Source organism: Petromyzon marinus, chromosome 6 (assembly GCF_048934315.1).
Source record: "Petromyzon marinus isolate PM22_M1 ecotype Great Lakes invasive population chromosome 6, UKy_Petmar_22M1.pri1.0, whole genome shotgun sequence".
NCBI lineage: Eukaryota > Metazoa > Chordata > Hyperoartia > Petromyzontiformes > Petromyzontidae > Petromyzon > Petromyzon marinus.
The window spans coordinates 8,156,162-8,179,204 of NC_133672.1; the positions used below are offsets into that span (position 1 = coordinate 8,156,162).

General features: G+C 50.9%; 1 protein-coding gene across 1 annotated transcript; it reads left to right on the top strand.

Annotated features, from left to right (window-relative positions):
- The first annotated feature begins 8,708 nt into the window (after positions 1-8,708).
- Positions 8,709-22,988, top strand: SLC25A29 (solute carrier family 25 member 29). The gene is made up of 4 exons (XM_032948139.2): positions 8,709-10,013; positions 16,995-17,038; positions 19,724-19,807; positions 21,311-22,988. Exons 1-4 carry the CDS (start codon positions 9,974-9,976, stop codon positions 22,067-22,069), a joined length of 927 nt encoding a protein of 308 aa, XP_032804030.1. The 5' UTR covers positions 8,709-9,973; the 3' UTR covers positions 22,070-22,988.
- The last annotated feature ends 55 nt before the right edge of the window (positions 22,989-23,043 follow it).

Here is a 23,043-nt window from a genome sequence, read left to right on the forward strand (position 1 = left end):
GTGAACATGAATCAATTAAACTTCTCGTGTCTCGTTGCTCATCCCAGTTGAGGGTTGACTCGGCCCATCGTGACCACCATCGCCACGCATCTGTGGTCGATAAAATTGGTACCATTTGGTGGGAAGTAAACTGTGGGGCATCCTATGAAATACTGGCCATGCCATGGGAATGTGGAATTGCCACCGCTAGCTAAATGAACAAGCGCTGGCCCATCGCTAGTTTGAGCACACGTGTGTATGGGCACAGCAAGTGTACACCTCCCGTTAGGTCCGCGGCATCAAATAACCCTCACGACCCGGGGAGGCCATCATCCATCAGTCGTTTGACAAAAAGGGCTGTGTTTACCCGATCAAGTGCACACCCCTATTTGTACTGGCAATAGCGTTTGTTGTGTTCGTGCCAAAACCAATTTCTTTTATGCCTCTCCCACTTAAAACAAAAATAACCCTGGCAACCTCACTGACAAACTTTTAACAACCGCCACCTCCACACCTCCCCTGCACAACAGCAACCGACACAACAAGGGCTGCTCACCTTCAAGCTCCCTTCTCAACAAAACGGTATCCCTCATCATCATTGCCACGGCGGTAGCCTCAGTCCGACTGTCGAGATGCAGGGGCAGCGCGAGGCGCGTGTAGTTGATACTGTAAGAGCTCGTAAATGATTTGTGGCGCACAGCAGAGGCAGTTGGCCCTGCGCAGTTGGTGCGCCTTGTCCCCAACACCGCCGTCAGGGATCCTGAAGGACCCAAGCCCCACATTACCCCAGCAGCGCATGGAAGTGACCGTGAAGTTGTCTGAGGACGAGCGGGAATGAGAGCTCGTGTCGATTAGCCAAGGGGGCCCAGTCAAAGTGGTTTCACTGTAAACACCGGGCGAGAAGTGGCCACAAAAACTGAAAAGGTGAGGTCGGTGATGTCTGGCAATGGGAAGGAGTAACACAAAACGTGTGGGTGGCGCACACTGGTCAACCAGACAACCAGCCATGGGTGCTACCTCGCCCAAAGATAACCAACTTCAACTATCCGCGAGTACTTATTCACCCCCGAACTAACCAATCATTCCTACCCAACCCTCCACTAACCCTCATTCTAACTCGGTGGGTGGTCGCTCGTTCCCCTCTGCTCTCTGTATAGTCTGCAACTCCCACCCCCCATCCATCCGTACGACAATCTCTCTGCCCCTGTTCAAGTCCAGCCTCAAGCCCTCTTTTTATCCTCTGCCTAAGACCGACTGCCTTTATTCCCGCTTTCAAATGTATCCACTGTGGCTGTACAGTCTTGAGATGTGGTCGCATTTGTACACGATGTGAATTCATTATTGTATTGTACTCGTGAAGTGTAACCCTACCCACACCCCACCTTTGGCGCTTGGACAGCCAATTCTCACTTTTTGTTCAGAGTTTTGGTGTTCACTGTGCCACCCAGTCAAGTTATTGAGGGGTACAACGTATGGCTTGCTCTCTCCTACCCCCATCCGAAAACTGTTGGGGGAAGATGCCCCAGCTGTCTTCTATTTTCCACGTTTCCAAGCCCATGCCAAGACTTTGATCTTACTTCCATAGCGAGTAGCGTTACGACGTTTCCAATTCACTATATTCATGGAAATAAGTGCTGCTCATTCAATCAACGATTGAATAACCTATGGGATGAATACAATTGTATACGTCCTCTCCGCTGTGCATTCAGGTTGTACAGCATGCGAAGCGAAACGTCGGACATCGAGCCGATCAACACGCGGTATGACCCGAAAACAGTGGAGAGCTTCACAGCAGCTCAACCGTAAACATGTATACGCAGCAGTGTCTGTGCCTTCAGAAAAAAGAACGTGTCATCTTCGCAAGGTGAATCAATGGTATACGCATTTAGGGTGCAGTGAATACAAATCAGTTTGCCATATGCGATCAATCCATCCACTGAGGGAGGCTTTTAAAAGTGATTCTGTCGCGAAATACACCGATGCCATTGGCTGTGTCAGAAGAAACATTAATTTTGGAAAATGGGAAGTCACTCTCAAGGTGTAAAAATGTGATGTTTTTAGATGATCTTTATTCACATTTTCGATGCATGGTACACTCCAACAATAAACACGTGACCTGACGTTACAGGCAGTGCGCATCCATGTTTACAGAGCTCATTGTGGCAATTTAGATTTTTGTTGTAGAGTTGAATTATGTTACTATTATTAAAATAATGCTTTGGTCTTTTCTTCGAATTGCATAACAAAAATGGTGCTACCTGCATATCATGAAATGAATACATTGCCACATGGAACTCTTACATCACCTCGTGCTCTATAAAACGGCCTGCTGAATGAGATAACGCAGAACTACGTCTAAGATGGGGGTCGAGGTGCCATACTTTTGCTCGCTAAAAAGCAGTACAGAAAGTTGACGAATCGCCATCTGTTTCCATCTGTACGGGAATAGAGCGTTGCCCCCTTATGCGTGGGGTTCCTCCCAATTGTATACTCATTAATTGGCTGAAAATATTAAAAAATTAAAACCCAATTCAGGACTTTCCTGAAAACAAGTCAAACGACTTGAGTGTGGCTTCCCTGGATAAATTATTAATGTACCTTCAAGTGACCTCGTATTCACTTAAAGTGAGATGCACTTTCCCACATATGCACTGTCACATGGCAGTCAACCCGATATTTGTACATTTAAGCTGCAATGTATCACTCAGAACCCTAATTCAGCATGATTATTTGTTTTTGTGCCGTCACTGGTGATCAAACCTGAGACCATCAACTCGCACCACTTGAAAATTCCAGTTTGTCAACCGTTGGCCGACACCCAGATTGGAATCCAGGATGTAAGCGGTGCCGAATCGCGGCACCAACCGCCGAGCCACTCGGCCACCTCATCTCGGTTCTCGTGCTTCTCAGTGGTGACCCAGTGTGTTGCGAGTCGGGTTTGTGGTTGCATCAGATTCGTGGCGGGGGGAGGGAGGATCGGCTCGCTGCTATTTCGAGCTGGGAGATGTTTGTCGGGAACAGGGCTCATGTCCTGGCCACTCCATGTGCCCATACATTAAAGGGGCGGTTTTTTGACATTGCAGCAGAGTAATGGTGATATTTTAATGTATTTTTTAAAAATGTCATTAGCAACGGAGTCGAAAGCTAAACTATATTATTTTTTTCCAGGTAAGGCCCACTGAGCTATCCTGTATAGCTCTTTTTCAGAAGCGACCTGGCCACAAATGAAAGCCCAACAAAGTGGCTCAATGTGGAAATTGATTACAAATACTATAAACGTATGTTGATTCTAAATGTGGAGGGAAAAACTGGAGGACAAGGAAAAACATCCAAGCGACCACAGGAAGAACATGCAAACTCCAATATATAAAGGCGTCGGGGCCGGTATCGAACCCAGGAGTTCCTGTATAGTAGGCGAGGTAGTTAACGTCTCGCCACCGTGGCGCAGCAGTCATATGCAGGGCGGGTGCTGGTGTAACGATTCTTCATCGGTTCATATCGATAATCACATAAGAACCAATGTTTTTCAATCTGTATATGCTCTATGCAATGGGCTAACGTGACCCCTGTAGCAACTAGCGGTGTTACATTCACCGTAATGTAAATTCAATGATAGATGTTTCAGTCGAATCGCGATGCTTAATCACGAGAACTCATCTAAGCGCCGTGGGTTGGCTAATGAGTCCACCCTGAGCTAACATTCTCACTCGGGGTGGAACACAAAGGTACACATAGCACGTGTGTGGCTGTGTGCACATGCCATGCACATTTAGAGTGGGCAATCTCCATTGGACGGCTCACCCCACCCCCATCCATGACAAAGACAGCGTCGGGTCTTAAAAGGCCGATGAACGATGTCACTAAGTAGGGGGATGGCTGGGGCATTGTTTAGCTTAGCATCCCCGGGTATTTACAACATTTTTATGCCAAAGGCAGACCCGCACAACGTGACGAGGCCCTCATCCAGCAGTGGATTGACAACAGGCTGTACACATGTTAGACATTATATCACACATCTCTGCACGTATGCACACAAAGGCAAAGATCCCCCGTATAGCCTAAACATGCTGTTGGGGCAAGTGCTGTTCGCGAGGACCAATGAATGCACACGAGGAGATGGGTGGCCAGTACGACGCCCGGCCGCCTTTGTCTCCCCAGTGGTGATGCTTACATACTGCACCAGGTAGTGATTTGAGGCTGAGTCGACTTAGGGGAAGGCCCATGACCGGTTCACACAATGTGACACGCACATGTGTTCCTGAGGATGTGAACGAATCACCCCCCCACCTCCACAGTTCGATGAATTTGTCACGCTATGAAATCGTAATTATTTTCAAGAATTGATTATTTTTGTCTACCGTTTGTATTTGTCCGTCTCTTACATCCTGCGCATGCCTCGTCGGTCACATTTTGTTTAAATGTAGCGTAGCATGTAAGGGAACAGCCCTGCATGGAATGCCCTGCAAATGTTCTAAATACATTTTAAATCAAGCCCCCACCAACCAACCCAGCGACCCCGAGGCAAAATGCCACCTACAACAACGAGTCAACAATTTGCATCGGACAGCTGCTGCAACTCGGGAAGGGGGATAAGCAGCCGAACTCGCACCAGCGGAGGGAAGTGGACACCTCAGCAGTGATTGCGACGTCTCAATTCGCACCGTTCACACGTGGCGCAGGTATTCTTAAGAATTCTCAAGCAACGCAGCCACCGACAACGCAACGATTCGTCCTGAGAGGCTCTCATGATCCGGATACAGTATAGAGAAGACGGTGGTGGTGGTGGAGATGTCGATGAAACGAATGACGGCTGTAATGTAATGTCCACGTATAGCGATTTTTTTGTTGTTGTCGAGAACTTCCCCGCGCAGTGCCGGGTATTCTATCAAAGCGGGCGCTTTGCGGGGGAGTTCAACAAAGGAACACGTGGAATCGTCAAGTCAAAAGTATGCAACAGTTATCTTAAATTATTTCGTGTACAGTGTTTATGTAACGCAAGTTACGCAACGGTAGCATCGTCAGGCAAACTATGTAAATATCTCTCTATATATCAATGGTGCAAGTGTGCCACAGGCAATTGGGTGATCAGAGGCAGCATGAGCGACATTTGCATTCCCCAATCGATGTTGGTGGTGGTGATGGGGAGCGGTGACGCAACGGTTCGCGTGCGGCGCTACGAACCCGGCCACCCGAGTTCGATTCCCGTTCACGGTCAACAACCAACACCAGTGAGGCTCATCTGAAGCGGTCCTGCGCCTCCCCCGAGGTCGACCCAGCCTTTAATTGGTGCCTGGTCCCATGTGTAAACATCGCCACTAGGGAGACAAAGGTGACCGGGCGTGGTGCTACCCCCTCGTGTGCCGTGCCAGCGTTAATTGGTGCTCGCTAACGGTACTTGCCCCGACAGCCTGTTGAGACTACAGTTGACCGGGGGGATCGTTGTATGTGGTGGCCGTGATGGCAGTGATTAGGATGCCCATCAAAATTGTGGTTTCACAATAGCTGCAAATTTGGAGGGCTTCGTGCGGTGATTTCCAAAGCCACTCCACCCCTTAGCTACCACCACACACCCCCAGCCAAGTCACCCCACAACCCCCTCACCCCAGCCACTCAACCCCCAGGCACCACATCCCCTATCCACCGCACCCCTGGGCCCTCGCATTAAAATATCCAGCCATGAAAGCCTCAGTCTCGAGATTGGGACACGAGGGTTCTGATGAATTGGGATTTTTGGACAATTCTATCAACGAGTGTTTGGCTTTACACGGGAGCATACCGGAGAAACCCCGACACGCATACGCGGGGACACAGCCGAAACGAGATGGCACAAATAACATAGACGATTGCAGTAATGTACAATAATACAAACGAGCCAGAAAAATACGAGGCAAAATATATAATCCTTTCTCAAATCGAACAAATTATTCGGTGATGCTGCGTTGGCGGTGGTGCCCAAGCACAACTAACAAAAACCTCAGCACATTCGCCAAACAAAACCGTGGCCTTAAATGGAAACAAAACATAAGTCATATTTTAAAAAAAAGTTTATTTTAAACAAGTTTTCATGAAATGTACCGTACTGGTAATGGCAGAACTCCACGACTCCAGGAAGTGGCCCCGAAGCTTGCCATAACGTAAGGGGGTGGTGGTGATTTACAGTCAACGTCAGTTGAGCGTGGACAATTAGACCCAAGCCGAAACATAACATATAAAAATAATGTTTATTTTTAACGATAGAATATATTGTCATCAGTATGACATACGTATACCAAATTTGCAGTCGATACCACGTTGGGAAGTGGGTTAAAATTGAGTTACAACATTTGAGGATACAACAACAGACAGAGTGAGTTAATAAAAAAGCGTGTAATAGAAAAAAAGGCGCGACGTTTCTCCTCTTACATACAAAACGTCGCTTTCTACGTAGACAGCCATTATTGGATGAGGGCCATTGCGCGAAACGTCGCCTGTAAATTGAATCATCGGCCGTGAACCCCCCCCCCCCCCGTGCTCACCCGCGAATATATCATCCAATTCACAGATCGTTTGCTTGCAGGGTGAAACATTTCGTTTATTACCCTCCCGATGATCAGTGACACTCGGAAGTAAACGTAATCCGTTGGATCATTCTAGTCGATTACGTAATGACGATTACTCGTTACATGCCTCGTGCAGCCCTTTTTCAATCCACTGCTAGATGAGGGTCTCGACAGTTATAGGGTTGTTTGGCCATACTTCACCACGCCGGTCAGTACAGGTTTAAGAGGCGGAGGGGCAGTAGGGTGCCCGGGACCGGTTCAGGCACCACTCGACACTGATGTTCGTCGTGGCCGGGAATCGAACTCGTCAGGTTTACCATTGCTCCAACGCTTGGTGGTGTGGCTAATACCACACCCGGCCGCCTTTGTCTCCCCAGTGCAGGCGTTCGCGAACCGCGCGGAGCACTCATTTAAAACCGAGTCAACCATTGGAACATCTAGGCCAGGTTCTGACACCACTTGCGTTCGAAATTACCTAGTTGGGAGGAATCAAACCCATCCCAGTCAACACACAAAGTCGGTACAACGTTGGCATGTGATTGCAACCGTTGGGCAAACGTTGGCTCAACGTTCAACATTTTAGGGGAATGCCTGGTAAAGTATTTTAATACGCTAACCATTGCACCACCGTTCCACACACACACATACACACACGTGTATGCATACAGAACCAACGACCCCGCGCGTAGCTAGCCTCCTTAAAGAGTGCCGTTAGCGAGCGCCTATTATAGGGCAGGCACGGACACAGACAGGTAAGTGTGGCCACCTCTTATCTCATTGACGATACACGCAGCGAAATATGCACACGTACACACGGATCCAAATGCGATTGCACGAGCGCAGGAACTAATCGCACAAGACAATGCAACTCCACCCCAAAGCAGCAGCAGCCCCTCTTAAAGCCCGTGACAGACGACAATATCGGTGGCGGGCAAGCGCCGTTAGCGAGGAGCGGCACCCAGAAAAATGTGGCACGTAAAGAGCAGCGCGAGTCTCGGCTTGCTACGGTGCCGTCACCTGGACATGCTTGGGGTTCATTCCCCAGAACATGCTGAGATACACCACCTTCCTGTGTGCACGCAAGCTACGTAAACTAAACGATTCCTTTCTGGATTTGAAGCTTTCGTGACTGCAGGAATCCATACTCATTGGTTCTTTCGGTAAAGTCACGTAGGTATAGAATAAATTAAATCACGACGTTTTCGGGCGCGACACCAGCGTCCGTCATCGGGTGGGAAAGCGTGGCCCGCTGCTGTGGTAGACTGTTTTAAAAGGTGTCCTCTCTGGCCTCTTTTAAAAGTCTGCCACAGCAGCAGGCCACGCTTTCCCACCCGATGACGGACGCGGGTGTCGCGCCCGAAACGTCGTGATTTATTTTATTTTATACCTACGTGACTTTACCGAAAGAACCAAAGAGTATAAACTATTCTAGATTTGAAGCTTTCGTGACTGCAAGGATCCATACTCTTTGGTTCTATTCGGTAAAGTCACGTAGGTAAAAAAAATATTTATAAACTATTCCTGTTATTTTACCAGATGAGTCCCGCTGAGCTATATGGCTCTTTTTTATTTTGTAAACGCATGTTTCTAAATGTGGAGGGAGGGCGAAAAAAAAACTCCGCCAGGACCCGGAGAAAAATCCACGCGACCACGGCGAGAGAGAGAGAGCCCAGGACCCCCTCGCATACCAGGCGAGAGCGTTAACATCTCATCACCACCGTGATGGTGGGGATGAGACGCACGAACCCCCAAATATACAGCAGGCGTCAGGGTCGGGAGCGAGCCCAGGACCCCCTCGCATACCAGGCGAGGGCGTTAACATCTCCGAGCCACCGTGGCACGCCTCATCAACAACGCCTCTTCGCCTCTTCATGCATCGGGCTTGTTCCAGGCGAGGTCGCACGCCGAGAGCAGCACGTGGAGACTCGCGCGCAGGTCACGGGAACGCCGACCGAGTTGACCGGCATCTCGATGCGCCATGCCATGTCCCTTCCCTCCCTCCATACTGCGCCACCTTGCAGCGATTTATCCGCTCCCCCACCCCCACCAACCCACCACCCCCCACGGCTATCTTGCTCGTCGTTGTGAGAAATTATTCTTTGTCAATAAATACAATATACACCCTTCACCCGGAGCCGTCCCTACAGGCGACCGCCCGGGGCCCCGCGCTTTCGGTGGTGGGGGGCGCGCTTCGTCGCCACGGTGCCAGATGTAATACTTCCGCTATAGTTTGGAGGCTGTCGGAGGGCTCGCAGTGGGACTTGCCCCGGGCCCCCGCCCCCCTCCACATCGACTGTTTTAGAGGCAAAGTGCCGATGAGTAGCCGGCACGGCGCACGAACGGGGGGGTGGGAAGGGGTTTCGTGCGGCGAGCGCCAAGGCCTCGTCGGCCGCCCCGCTTTTCCGCACCGTTGCCGACGTTTTACTCCGGCGCGCACCGATTTAAGGCCGAGTAGACCTAGGGGCGGAAGGCACGGCCGCAGGTAACCCCCGCGCCTCTCGTCGGCGATAGTGTATGTCCCGCGAGGCTCGAATGGAACTCGGGTCGCAACAACAACGACAACAACGAGGACGACATCGTCATCGTCTCGGCCCACCCACCGCCTCGCCGCGTTTTATCCACCCCGCGCCCCTGCGCCGTTGTTGTGAGCGTGGCGGGCACGGAACGCGGCACCGCGCCTCTCGACTCGCCCCTATGGGAAGTGACGCCCGAGCGGAATTTTCCTTTGGCCGGTGCCCCGGGGGGGTCTCGGGGTAGGCGTCTCCAAGCTCCGCGGACCCCATTGGGTCGCCGCCCCACGCCCACGGGGCACCATTGGTCGGGGGCTCAGACGCCTTCTATTTAGAGGGGATGATCTCGGAATCTGTGACCACGAACCTCCCCCCCACCACCGTCCTCCCTGCTCGCCGGCGCTCACTCCGTGTGTGTGCGCGCGCCATCCGCCACCCCCAGCAAAAGGCGATCCACGCCAGCGACCGCGTTAACCACCGTGTTAACCTCCCCCCCCCCGGCTATCTGAGATAGAATTACCGCTCCCCCAGCCACCCCCCACACCCACCACCCTACCTCTGTGATCCCACTCGCCACCATCACCCACCCCCCACCACCTCCATCAGCCACTTTCCTGCTGTACGCGTGGCTCCTCCTATCACTCGCTTGCAGTGCCGCCCGCGAAGCGCAGCTCAACGATTCACGTCCACGCGCCCACACGCAGAGAAGAGAGACACGGAGAGATATAGCGAGGCGCACACACACACACACACGTGTGCGCACACGCGTCCGCTCGGCCCATTCAACAGCAAGGACAGATCCGGCGAGCGAGACCTCTCATTTCACATCATCATCTTCATCACCACCAACACCACCACCACCAGGAGCAAGCTGCATCATCATCGTCAGGGCACAGGAGTGAAGGCTGAAGTTTGGAGCACGTGGAGGGGTTTACGGCGCGAAGGATGGACATGGCTCTGGATTTCGCGGCTGGGTGCTTGGGAGGTGCGTGAACTCAGCATCACCACCACCACCAACACCATCTCCTAGTAGCGCGGCGAGTTTGCATCACGGGGGCGCACGATTCATTCATCCGCACACGAGGGTCGCGGTCGCGGTGATTGTGACGATGATGTTACTGGCGCGGTGGGAGGGGGGGTGAGAATGCTGCACTGCGTAGTGGGATGAGATGTGGAGAGAGGGGAGAGGGGGGTGCCGAGCTCTTGAGCTCAATGCGCACGCAAACGCGGAATCCCCGCACGTGCGCCGTTCAAACGCGGAGCAGCAGCAGCGGCTGAGCCGGCACCACCGTCCGCAGCCCACGGCTCCGCGTTCTCGAACAATCCAAACCGGGAGCGCACGAAATGCCTCGCCTCTCGCGTATCCCGAGTCCCCGTATCATCGTTCACGGTTGCAAGTACCTGCCCGGCGTTGAATGACGCCCCCACCCCGCCCCCCCCACCCCGCCTCTCCTTCAACTTCTCCACCTCCTGCTCCCCCCACGACCCTCGCCCCCCCCCCAAACCCTCTCCCCCTTGGGCCCCCTCCGCGCACCCCCTCCACTGTTACGATTTTGACATTTATTTGGGGGTGGAGCGGTGGCGCAGTGGTTGGCGCACTGCGCTGCTCACCCGGCCGCCTTGAGTTCGATTCCCGGCTGCCGTTGCCAGCAAGGGGTATACATTTGTGTAAGCAGCACCCCGTTCTGTGGCTCCACGTACACAACCGGTGTAGTTCTAGTCCATCGGCCTACTACCAATGTTACCGAGCACCATCAGTGGCGCGATGTGAACGCTAAACTGAGCACACCGTCTCCAAGTCTCACTGACACAGTCTGGTGAAGTATGACCAAACAACCCCCAATTGCCGACACGGCAGTGAGAGGGCCTTCGTCCCAGTGGTGGACTCACGAAGGGCTGTACATGATTATCTTTCATTATTACCTTGCCGGCTGTGAGCGGTGTGCGTGTTCACTTTGTGAATAGGGTGGAGGCTTCCGTTGTAGAGTGACCTGCATCGTATGAATTGCCAAAGAGGCACGTTAAATCACTTATCTCAGACGGCCTCAGCGAGTTTTGAAGACTTCTCTTTAAGGGGCGTCTTGCATTTGGGTATTTGCCCAGTTCCCTAGCGATTTCGCTTACAGCACTGTATATACAACTTGCATTCCATGTTGCATAACGATGGCGACGATTGTATTGGTGCGTTATGTTTTTTTACGTGTAAGTACATAACATTATCAGGCATGATTTCTCCACTGCTGGATGAAGGCCCTCCCTCTCACTGCTGTCGCCTCTCGCAAGCCTACGGTGATACAAGCCATCTTGCTCCTTCGCATGAGCTGATCACATTGCTCCATCTTCCCTGTTGTCTGTCTCGGGAGCATTCTCTCCTTTGGCTGCCATTCCATCAATAGTCTAGTCCATCGGTCGTCATCACTTCTATCGATGCCCTGCCCCAAGCCCATTGCCTGAACATTCGGCGCGATGTCTTTGAGCTTCCAATGCTGCTGCAATGAAGTGCTCCTGGAGGGTCGTGTGGCTGCTGGGATGTGTAAAACATGCAAAGATAATTTACCTGGAGAGACATATGTGAAGGAGGCATATTGTCCATTTATTTAGCCACTATTGTGACATCACTTCAATGTTTTTCCTGCCAAGAGTGCAAATCATTGGTGATGCCACAAAGCACGAATACATTTTACATTGGTACAGAATGTATGATCCCAATATTGGAAAAAAATATCTAGGGATGTATCCAATCCTCTACCCTAATTTGTAGGTATTGCACAGCAAAATATCTGTGCTTTTGTCAGCTACATTATCATTCGTGCTATGTGGCGGTGGCCACTTGTGCAATAGGCCTTCGGGCCTGTGATCAGCATCAATGATTTACATAGGTATGCGCAGTGGTGGAAATGGGCTGGAACGCCATGGTGTTCCGGTAGAAATCAAGAATTAATCTTTTTTATTTAATTTGTATGTGACTCACAGACAGACCCCTCGGGTAACAGACACGCACAGAAACCCACAGACACGCTCAGAGACCCACACATGGAGCGAAACTCCTGCTCATATTTTAGTGGGGGTGGGGGGACTGATTTATGAGTTCCCGCAGTGATTTCTTCCCATTTCCAGCCCTGGGTATACAGCTGTGAGATGGTCAGGAGATGGCAGTACAGTAATGCATTCTTTATCAATCTGGTCAGAATTTTGAGTGTCACCCCCTATGCGTGGTGGGTTTTCTCCTGGTATTCCTGGCCCCCCCCCCCATGTATTGGTATAATTACTCTGCTTGTTTTACCCAGGAAAGCCTCAATGCGTCTCGAGACTCTTCCAGGAGGGTCCTGTTAAGTTGTCACAATAGGGAGCGACTTTGCTGCCATGTGTAATCCCAATTGAGTAATTTATAGATAATTGTTCATAATACCAGTTACACTGTACGTGTTTTTGTAGCTATGGAAGGAAATCAGAGAACCCGGAGTAAACCCACACATGTACAAAACGCCACACAGAAAGATGCCCAAGTAGAGAATCGAACCCAGGCCCTCCTTTCTGTGAGCCACTCTGCGGCCCACTTGATACCAAACATTCATGTAATTGGCAAAACATCCCAATTTGGAACTCTTCCGAAAAACAGTCTCTATATTCAGTTATACTTTGCTGGGCAGATAAATGGCAGAGTGAGCGCAGATTTAAAGTGACTCTTAATTAAACCACAATGAGGCACGGTTCCATAAGTCAGCAACTCAACACATAGTGGTTTCCAGATCATCCTACTGTGCCTACAGCCTTGAGTCAGTGGTGGAAATTCCACATTCATATGGCAGGTACAAATCGTACCAATCTATAGGTTAGCCACTCCATTTGGGTCGTGGAGGGTGAATTGACCATGCTTCATCACGCTGGTCAGAGTGGCTTGGTGAATGTTGGGCGCATAGATGTTGGAGCATAGTACAATACAACGGTGAATTTTTATGGTGATACAAACCAGTGACTAATGAATAATAAAACCCCATTGATTCCTGCATACACAGCAATGCGTGAATCGTTAGTTTCAAAACATAAATGAATCGATACATTGCATCATTCTACCCCTCAATAAATAGTTCAGGTGCACAGCAAAGATTCAGAACTGATTGATACGTATGAGGTATACACCCCATTCTGAAAAGTGTTACATTCTCACGTTAACCTTAACTTGCACTTATGACCACACTGCCCGGAATGAGCATGATCTCGGCAGATTTTGGAAACTAAGCAGGGCTCAGCCTGGGTAGTGATTGGATGGGGGAGACCATGGTGCGTAAAGCAAGTGCTGTGGGCGGATGTGGGGGCCACGTTATTAACAGAGGGCTGTGCAGCAAAATCCACTGATTGTACTGTGCTCCAAACGTCTGTGTCCTGCCTTCACCAACCCGCACTGACCAGCATGGTAAAGTGCGGTCAAATAACCTCCACAACCTGCACGGAGCATCTCCAGTTTCGCCGCCCCTCCGATTAGCACAGTTGGCGACGTACGGTGTAAAAACAAAGTTCTGCATACACACGGAGCAGTTCTATGGATTGGTACGATTTGTGCCTGCCATAGGTATGTGAAATTTCCACTACTTAATCGAAGCTGAAGGCGGTAAGATGATCTGCATAACCACGTGGCATTTTTGAGTCGCTGACCCCGTGGCTTTGTGCCTCATTGTGGCTCATTGAGAAAATACAAGTGCCCCTCAGCTGTTCCCATGTGAGCAATAACTTTCAATCTGCGCTCACTCCTGGTAAAGTCCACATGTAGCTCATACACAATATGACAACCGTGATAATCATCCCAACCGTCCAGCAAAGCCTCACTGAGTCTCGAGACTCTTTGTTCACTAGGGTCCGGCTACATTGGAATGTTTGGCCAGTTTTTTGTGTGAGTGTTTGGCTTTGTGTGGGGGAAAAAAAAACTACAATACCCACAGTGCATACGAGGAGGTGACACACTCAAAGTTCCAAACAGATGGATTCAAGAATCCATCTGTTTGGAAGCGATCACCGTATTGCCATCTCATGCCCAGTTTTTAGCCATCTTTTGAAATTACACTTGCTGATCACGGGTCCTAACGCCCATAACACAAAGCGGCCAGCAACAAATGGCATTAACGATTTTGCCAATACAAATGCATTTATTTAATTGAACAGAATGCACAAAAGCGCCGTGTTATTATATGGATGCATCGAGTCCGTGCATTGCAGGGGCAGTCGTGGTTTTTTGCCGACCGCCCAAAACTTCTATCTGCCGAGTTTATTGATTGAAAGGTTTTTTAGGTTTTTTTTCCACAAAGCAAAGATTTGCGAGGGTCGCGCTGCCAGGAAGGATGGCAAAGTCCTTTCATCTCGTGCGTGCGTGCCGTGACCTCCCCGTCTCTCCCGCTTCCCCCAGTCCCCAGTCCACCAGGCTCCCCCCCCTTACCCGACTTCCCAGCACTAACCTCTCCACGGCAGGGGTGGGAGTGGGGGGGTGCAATGGAAGGAACCAACCTGCCCTTTTAACCTGATGCTCAATGCGGAGCCCCTGAGAAATGGGTCTTGGCAGGCAGCCACCTGCCTCTCTCATTTTTCTCCGTCTCTGCTCTGCAGAACATTCCTTGCCTGGATGTTTCATTTATTTCAGGTACCAGGAAGAGTTTGTTCCATGAATGAGCCCGGGGAGAAATTTTGAGGTTCAGCTTTTTTCAGAAATTGGTTTTTGAACGCAGGTGCATGCACGCATGCACAGAATGCTAGCAATGTCATGGTAATGATAGGGTAAGCAATTTTGAAGTTCATGGAATGGAACGTGGAAATGAAGGGTTATTAACGCAATCGGGGAGAGGAGGTTGGAATGGGTGAGATATGCAGAATGGAAACGCATCGGGTAAGTGACTTGGAGGTGTTGAATGTAATGTAGCAAAAAAAAATCATTGTGGATGTGACGGTGGGTGGGCTGCGTGTGCAGGGTGTAGCAGGGCCGATGACTGACACGGGCATTGGAATGGCATACAGAAGGCCGGTGACTAAGGGGAAGTGATAATGATCCACTGTGTAACAAAAACAATTTTTGTTCCTGGGTAGTAACTGTTATTTCCTAATTGCTTATGCCTCAAAAGTGCAGAAAATGGCTATTATTCCCCACAAACTTTTCTTTTGTGACCAGGACAGTGATATTTGGAAATTTACCTATAACGTGTGCATTTGTGTCATTCTTTCACGTAAAGTCCTGGTCACAAAAGCAAAGTTTGTGGGGAATAATAGCCATTTTCTATACTTTTGAGGCATAAGCAATTAGAAAATAACACTTACTACCCAGGGACAAAAGTCGTGTTACATAGTGTGTAATTAAAGTAAGAGAAGCTGTCCTTAAAATACGTTTGTCTGCTTTACCAGCGACGGGACCAAGCAGAACGAATGAGGCAAGAGCGAGGTGTAGTGGCATCCTTGGCATGACTAAACCTGTCACAAACATTCCTCTTAGGGGATGCAGGGGAGGGAGAGAACGGGTTTTCTGCCACGGTTTACGCTTCATATTTGCACCGTCCCGACCTCCACCCCCAGTCCCCGCCCTGCCTCCTCCCACATGGCCCCCCACATGCTCGAGGCGCTCGGCATACATTTAATTGACAAGGCCATGTGCCTGGCACGCGGTGCATGGGCGCGTACGCTCTGCCCACTGACCACAAGTCCAAACATTGAGATTATATTCCACTTGTGATATCGGCCTCATCTTCTCACGAGGGTACAAGACAATTACGTCCAGGATTCTCGCAGAGCGGTGCTTCGTCACCCCATGTCAGAAAACGGCCTTTAGAAGCAGATGTTACATCACTACTTCTGAGAGCCCTTCAAGTGACCTCTTATATACGCTTGATGTTGCTACACTTTCCCACAAACCTAGGTTTCTAGGACGATAGCGCAGTGCGCTAACATAACCGCACCACAGTTCCCTTAACTTGCAGGCACTCTTATAAACTGTGGACAGAAAACATTATTTTAAGTTCCCCTGATCGTGTTGGATCTCGTTGTAAATACCACGTGTTTTAGGTGTGGGCTGAGGGGCGGTCAGTAGATGGCAGGGGTCAGTGCCCTCCCAACCACCCCCTAGTCTGCAGGTTCATAGCGTGACGCGCTAACCTCTGCACCACCTTTCCCACTCATTCGCATACCTCCACCCACACCTCGTCACGTACTGTTCCCAGAAAAGGCACGCGCGCCACTGTTGTTGACTAAATCAGTGACTCGCCGTCAACTCCGCGAGGCTGGCGTCATCACCGCGTGTGCGGTGTTCTCGTGACGAACATTCGCTCGATACAAATGCGTACATGATGCCCGTTTCTTTCACCGACAGCACGAAGTGCCACTGGTTATGAACTTTCCTCTGCTCTTGCAAGGGCCATTTGAACAACAATGCAACAACGTGAACGTCCAGAATAAACACCTCATTCGAGACTCAAACATTATCTCGCCTCCTGGCTTTGACATTGCTCAGAGACACAGTTTTAACTATCAGTCGCATCAGAACATTAACAGGCCAATGCACACACCTCCTTCATGAATCGAAAATAAGAGGCACGTGCCACAGATGTGTGATTGTGGCCATGCAGCCTAAACTATGGTGCATAGAGTAAACCACTGGACTTGAGCTCCTGAACATATTGCTGTTGCCATCATGAGCAAGACTAGAATAGCAATTCTCTTTACATTACTCAGGAGGGTCCTGCTTTGGGACGATTGGCACATTTCATAGGCGAGTGTTTGGCTTCACGTGGGAGAAATCTGGGGTGTGAGCAGCCTTACGGACTGATTTGAGGGTGGAGAGCGGAGACGATTTGAGAGACAAGGGGAGGGAGGGGGCAGGAGTTATTGGTGCTTGGGTAGAGTGAGGTTGAGAGTGGGGGGAGAGGAGATGGAGGGCACGCGATGCCCCCCTGGTCCTCTCACACCTGACCCGGACGCGTGTGGCTCTCCCTGGCAGGTGCCGCCGGAGTGGTCGTGGGGCACCCCTTCGACACGGTGAAGGTGAGGGCCGAGAGAAGGTGGAGACCGCGTGGGGAGCCGCCACAACACGGGCGTACACCCTCCAACCCCTCCCGATGCCGTGTTATACCATAAACAGCATACAGATACATACACACAGCCTGCAACATACACCAAACTGCATACCAATGCATACACACTATGCAATATGAACATACCAAAGACACTACATATGCATACTTACAACAACAACCACCGTTCACCACTAAGTAGAGGTGACATCACCACAGGGCTTATACCAGGCTAGGCACACCTTCACGAGCCTCTTCTACAGAGGCCGATCTCGACACCGCTGGTACCAGTCGTTGGCAAGTCCATACAGCTGCACATCCTTCTGTACCGCATCAGTACATCATCACTTTTCTTACCAATGCCATGCCCGTTTAACCCCCCCCCGCCAAACAGAAGCTGCTTGGTCCTGCGGTGGCTGGGCACATGAGCTACATGAATCAGCCTTGCCTGCTGGAGGAGCTCACTGATGGGACTGTGTCCGGATCTCTCAAGGATCTTTGAGCTCCTCACAAAATCCAGTCGGGTTTAACTCGGGGTGGAATGTAGGCAAGCCACCCTGATTGTTTAAAAACTGTGAAAATTGGTCCATGTTTTGCAAGCATATAGAAGGGAGGGCATTACTGTGGCCGAGAAGACCCAGAGCTTCAAGCTTCCACACAGTGTTACGCAGCTGATTAAAATAATGTCGCTCAACCAGGTACGCGTTTAAGGCTCAGTTGACCTAGGAGAGGCTCAGGGTCGGTTCAGACGAGCGGCACACTCACTTGCACATATACACTCCATGCACACTCGTACAGTGTCTACCATGTATACCCGATGACAAGAGTGGATTCCATTCGCAAAACATGATGAGTAATCGGATGCTAATTCCAGACGAATTAAACACCACCACCACTGGCAGAGCACAGTGTTTGGTCAGCGCCTTGGCTGTGAACGGTGAGCAGAGTTGCTCTGACTCAGTGTGAACATTGGCATTTGGGCGATGACTAAGGGAAACTACATAATGTAAATGTTATGTAACTATTCAGACGCTTGAGTTGCTCGGCATTGATACATACATACACACCTACAAAGATAGATCCCCTGTATAGCCTAAGCAAACTTTTTGTGTTGTTAGCAAGCAGCTATGAAGGTCAGCATGGTACACGAGGGTGGTGGGTGGCCAGCACCACGCCCGACCGCCTTTGACCCCCCAGTGGCCACACTCACACACATACACACATACACACCTATACACCTACACATACAAAAAGACAAAGATTCCCTATACATTGTTAACAGACTCTTGGGGCAAACGCTGGTACACACACGGACACACGACGTGCACACATACAAGAAGTTAAGCATGTGTTCTAAACAGGAACCCTTCACAACAAGGTGCGTGTGTTCACGTGGGGAGCGGTGGCGCAGTGATAAGTGCACTACCCTATGAACCTAGCGGCCCAAGTTCGATTCTTGGCCACGACCAACATCAGTGGTGATTATCTGAGCCAGTCCTAGCTCTTCCCTTGGTTGACTCAGCCATAAATGAGTGCATGGCATATGAACATCATTTGCCAGGAAGACAAAGGTGTGGTGCTGGCCACATTACCCACAGATGTGCTGTTCCAGCCTTCATTGGTACACGCAAACAGCACTTTCCAGTACAGCCTGTGTAGGCTAGGTGTGACTGTCAGGTTATATGGGATGCTCGACTTAATTATTACATTAGAGTAATGAACGCCCTGTGTGAAGCTTAAATTAATATTTCCATCAATTGATGTAGAGAGTGGGTCACCAGCAGGCGCAATGTGCGTGTTCAGGGTTTGGTGCTCTTTCCACCTTGGTCACAGAATGCCTCAACGCCTGGCATTGCTCGACTTACCACCACCACCACCACAGGCAGCAAATGCAAAAGCACGGCGTGTCGATTGTCAGTACATATTTCCTGTAAACACGAACTGAACTAACCAGTGATTCGGCATGTCACATGTCCGTCGAGACGAATTTACCCGGGATATCCTCACTCATTCTCAGGATCCTTCTTTTCAGGAGGGTCCTTTCGACACACTGTGTGGCATGTTTGGCTGAATCCAGCGATTGCGAGGAAACTGGAGAGCACCGGTAGAAAACTTGCCCCTCATGTGAGGGGATACACGTACAGCTTCACACAGATAGATTATGTGCAGAAAGTTGTAAGTGGTTAGTGCTTTGATGTCTCCTGTCCAAGTGCTAACCCTGCTTAGCCTCTGAGACATAACGAGGTGGGGCGCGTTCAGGGTGATTTGGCGATATGCAGTGACCGCTCACACGCGCTTACCAAGAAGCTGACCGTGACTTAAAACTGTTCTTTTTAAATTATCGTGGGGAGTGGTGGCGCAGTGGTTAGCACGCTACCCTACAAACCCAGCAACCCGAGTTTGATTCCCCAATCATGGCCAACGCCAATGTCGATTATCTGAACTAATCCTGGGCCTCTCCTAGGTAGACTCAGCCTAAACGAGTACCTGGTGCGGTGTGTAAACGTCGCCACTTGGGAGACAAAGGTGGCCGAGTGTGGTACTGGCTACCACCCCCACGTGTGCCGTGCCAGCCATCATAGGTGCTCGCTAACAGCACTTGCCCCAACAGTCTGTTAAGACTATACGGGAACTCTGTGTGTTTGTGTGAGTGCAGGTGAGGCTGCAGGTGCAGTCCGTGGAGAAGCCTCGGTACCGCGGAACATATCACTGCTTCTCATCCATTGTCAAGCAGGAGTCGGTGAGGCACGCACCCACCAGCCTGGGTTCAATACCTGCTTTCCAACTTGTACACTCCTTCGACGAGACTAAATGTGGTGGAGTAGCTAACAGAGGGCACAGGCGGTACAACTGCCCAGGTTGCCCACGGGCCAGAGGAGCCTAGTCGCCGGGCTACTCACGTGGAGGAAATTGGACCGGAGGCCTCATTTCATTCCTTGCACCAGGGCCCATGCCAACAACGTGACTATGCCACTGGACCAAAAGCTAAACAAAAATAATACTAATTAAAAGTGACAAGGGTCTGTGTCCACTACCAGCTCCATTAACCTCTCGGCCTTCTGTACCGACGTTTGCAGGCAAAACTCTAGACCGGTTTTGACTTCTCCGAATATCACCAGCAGTGTGGGGTCTGTTTAAAAAAAATGCTGCTGGGTTTTCTGGTGCTGTAGGTAAGAGACCTCCAAGAACACCCCATTTAGGGCTGTTCCAACAACATTGTACAAAGTGTCGTGGTGGATTGTGGGTAATGATAGACCTTGCTACATCTTCTTGTGGACTTTGGGATCAGAGTTCAAGACGTTGCAGGTGTGGCCTGGGGGGCTGACACGGCACCGGGGCACTGAGCCAGCACCGCTGAGATAATGGGCGGGTGGATCCGGCCGCCCGTGATCGAACCGCGTTGCGAAGCGAATTGCGTCGATGAGCTCCGCTCCGTTACCAGGGAGACATGCTATTTTATTCGGTAAATTCCTGGTATCTGGATGTTGCCGTGGTGTATAAGTACGTATGTATGTTAAATTTATTTCGTACCGTACGTAGCCATTTGCGCTAATTGGAGGTGCAGGGAAAGGACAACAAACTAAGCGCAAACAGCAGTTCTAAAGAAATTAGTTTTCAAGCTAGATTTTAAAAAGCATAGCTCCAGTGGCTTGCTAATATCGTAGTGAAGAGCGTTTAGTGGTTAACAAAATAGACCTGCAATTCAGAGGTTACCGGTTCAATTCCATCTCTCGGCACGGCATTCGACGCAATGGGCAAAGTTTCTTCAATACTCCTTCCTCTATCCACGCAGTCCTACAAATAGACCCCCACCACAGCTGATTGGCAGGTCATGTGTGGTGGCATAATCTGTGGGTACTCTCACCTCTTCCGAGATGGCTGGCCAGTGTCGAAAAGTAGGTCAAATACCTTTCTAGAGGGCCTCTCCAGAGGTCCCTCTACTAGGGGCCCTTCTGGACTGCCATGAGACAAACACCTCTCTGTGTCTAGGCATGGGGGGAGAGACTTCAGAAGTAGTTACATGATGTCCTCTTTTAGAATCTGTCATCTGACACCTGGTGATCTTAAACTGCTCTCTCCGCGTTATGAATAGAAATGTTACGCGGAAGATGCTTGATTGCTCAATTGGAACCTAATTGCGTGGAAGAAATAACAAAAATACCGAGACTCCCTTCCGCTAATACCACCCCGACTCGTTCTTCTACCGCACACCTTCCCCCCCCCCCCAACCCCACCCCCAAAGGCCATGGGTCTGTACAAGGGCATCGGCTCGCCCATGATGGGCCTCACCTTCATCAACGCCATCGTGTTCGGAGTCCAGGGCAACGCCATGCGCCGCCTGGGCCAGGACTCCCCGCGCAACCAGTTCCTGGCGGGCTCGGCGGCGGGCGTGATCCAGTGCGTGATCGCGTGCCCCATGGAGCTCGCCAAGACGCGCATGCAGCTGCAGGGCACGGGCGAGAAGGGCACCAAGAAGAGCTCGCGCCTCTACAAGAGCACGCTCGACTGCCTGCGCAAGATCTACCAGCGCGAGGGCGTGCGCGGCATCAACCGCGGCATGGTGTGCACGCTGCTGCGCGAGACACCCGCCTTCGGCTTCTACTTCCTCACGTACGACGTGCTCACGCGGCACCTGGGCTGCGAGCCCGACGACCCCAGCCTCATCCCCAAGCTGCTGTTCGCGGGCGGCATGTCGGGCATCGCGTCCTGGCTCTCCACGTACCCGTTCGACGTGGTGAAGTCGCGGCTGCAGGCGGACGGCGTGGGCGGGGAGAGCCGCTACGCCGGCATCACGGACTGCTTCCGGCAGAGCTACCGCCAGGAGGGGTGGCGCATGTTCACTCGCGGGCTCGTGTCCACGCTGCTGCGGGCCTTTCCCGTCAACGCCGCCACCTTCGCCACCGTGACTCTCTTCCTGAGCTACATGCGGGCGGGCGAGGGCAAGGCCGTCGACATGGTGCAGGGAGACCCGGCTGCCGTGGTCCAGCCGACCAACTTGTAAAGGGTGGAAACCGTGAATAAGGATGGCCGTGGTGGTGGTGATGATAACGATGGAGGTGATGGAGGTGGTGACGGTGGCGGTAATATAATTAAGAACAGGAAGCCTCATGGCGACACGAGCTCTGGTTGTGGCCTCGTGAAACATAACAGGAGGAGGTGGAGAGGGATGTAAGAATGTTTGACCTCGAGTACTTGACCTGGTTATTGTTACTGTATTAGCATTATTATAACAGTGCGTGTGTGTGTGCGCATGAGTGAATGAGCAGTTTGTCTGGGTTGGGTGAGCGACTTGTTGGGCGGTTGAGCGAACGGACACAACGGAGTAAGTGGGTTTTGTGTGTGTGACTCTGTGGATGCGCATGTGGATGGATGTTTCACTCAGCGGAAGTTTACGCTTGGAACACGTGTGGGCCAGAATGTGAGATGCATGGTCACAAGTTTTCTAACCACCCCCCACCCGCCCTCGTCTCATCGGAACGAAACACGTGGTAGGCACTGCGCAAGGTGCCAACGTAAACATCTCCATGTCCTCGGAAAATCTTGTTCAGCACTTTTATCCTTTCACCGTCGTGGACACTGTGATTGATGTCTCCGGGGCCGCGTCACTCGCGAACTCTGTGCGAGGTCCCGCAGGCGGTCGTGAGATCTGTGGCCGTGGAGCGGCCGAGGGAGCTTCACCAACCGTGGCCTCCGATTTAAGAATCTGGAAGCTTAATTTCCTACGTTAACAGGCACAGATATGTCCTCCAAAAAATAATAATTCATATATCCTGTACATATATAAAATATAACTAAGGGTAGACGTATTGACTGTGTTCCTAGGCACACTCAGCGTGTATTGTTTTGTTGTTTTCTTGCCATTGCTGCTTTGTTGCTGTATAAATATAAAGGGTGCCTTAGCTGGGCCTTTGAAGCCCCTTTTTGACATTTCCTTGCGTGTGTTTCATCAGCGGTCGCCACTGGTGGACAGAGAGT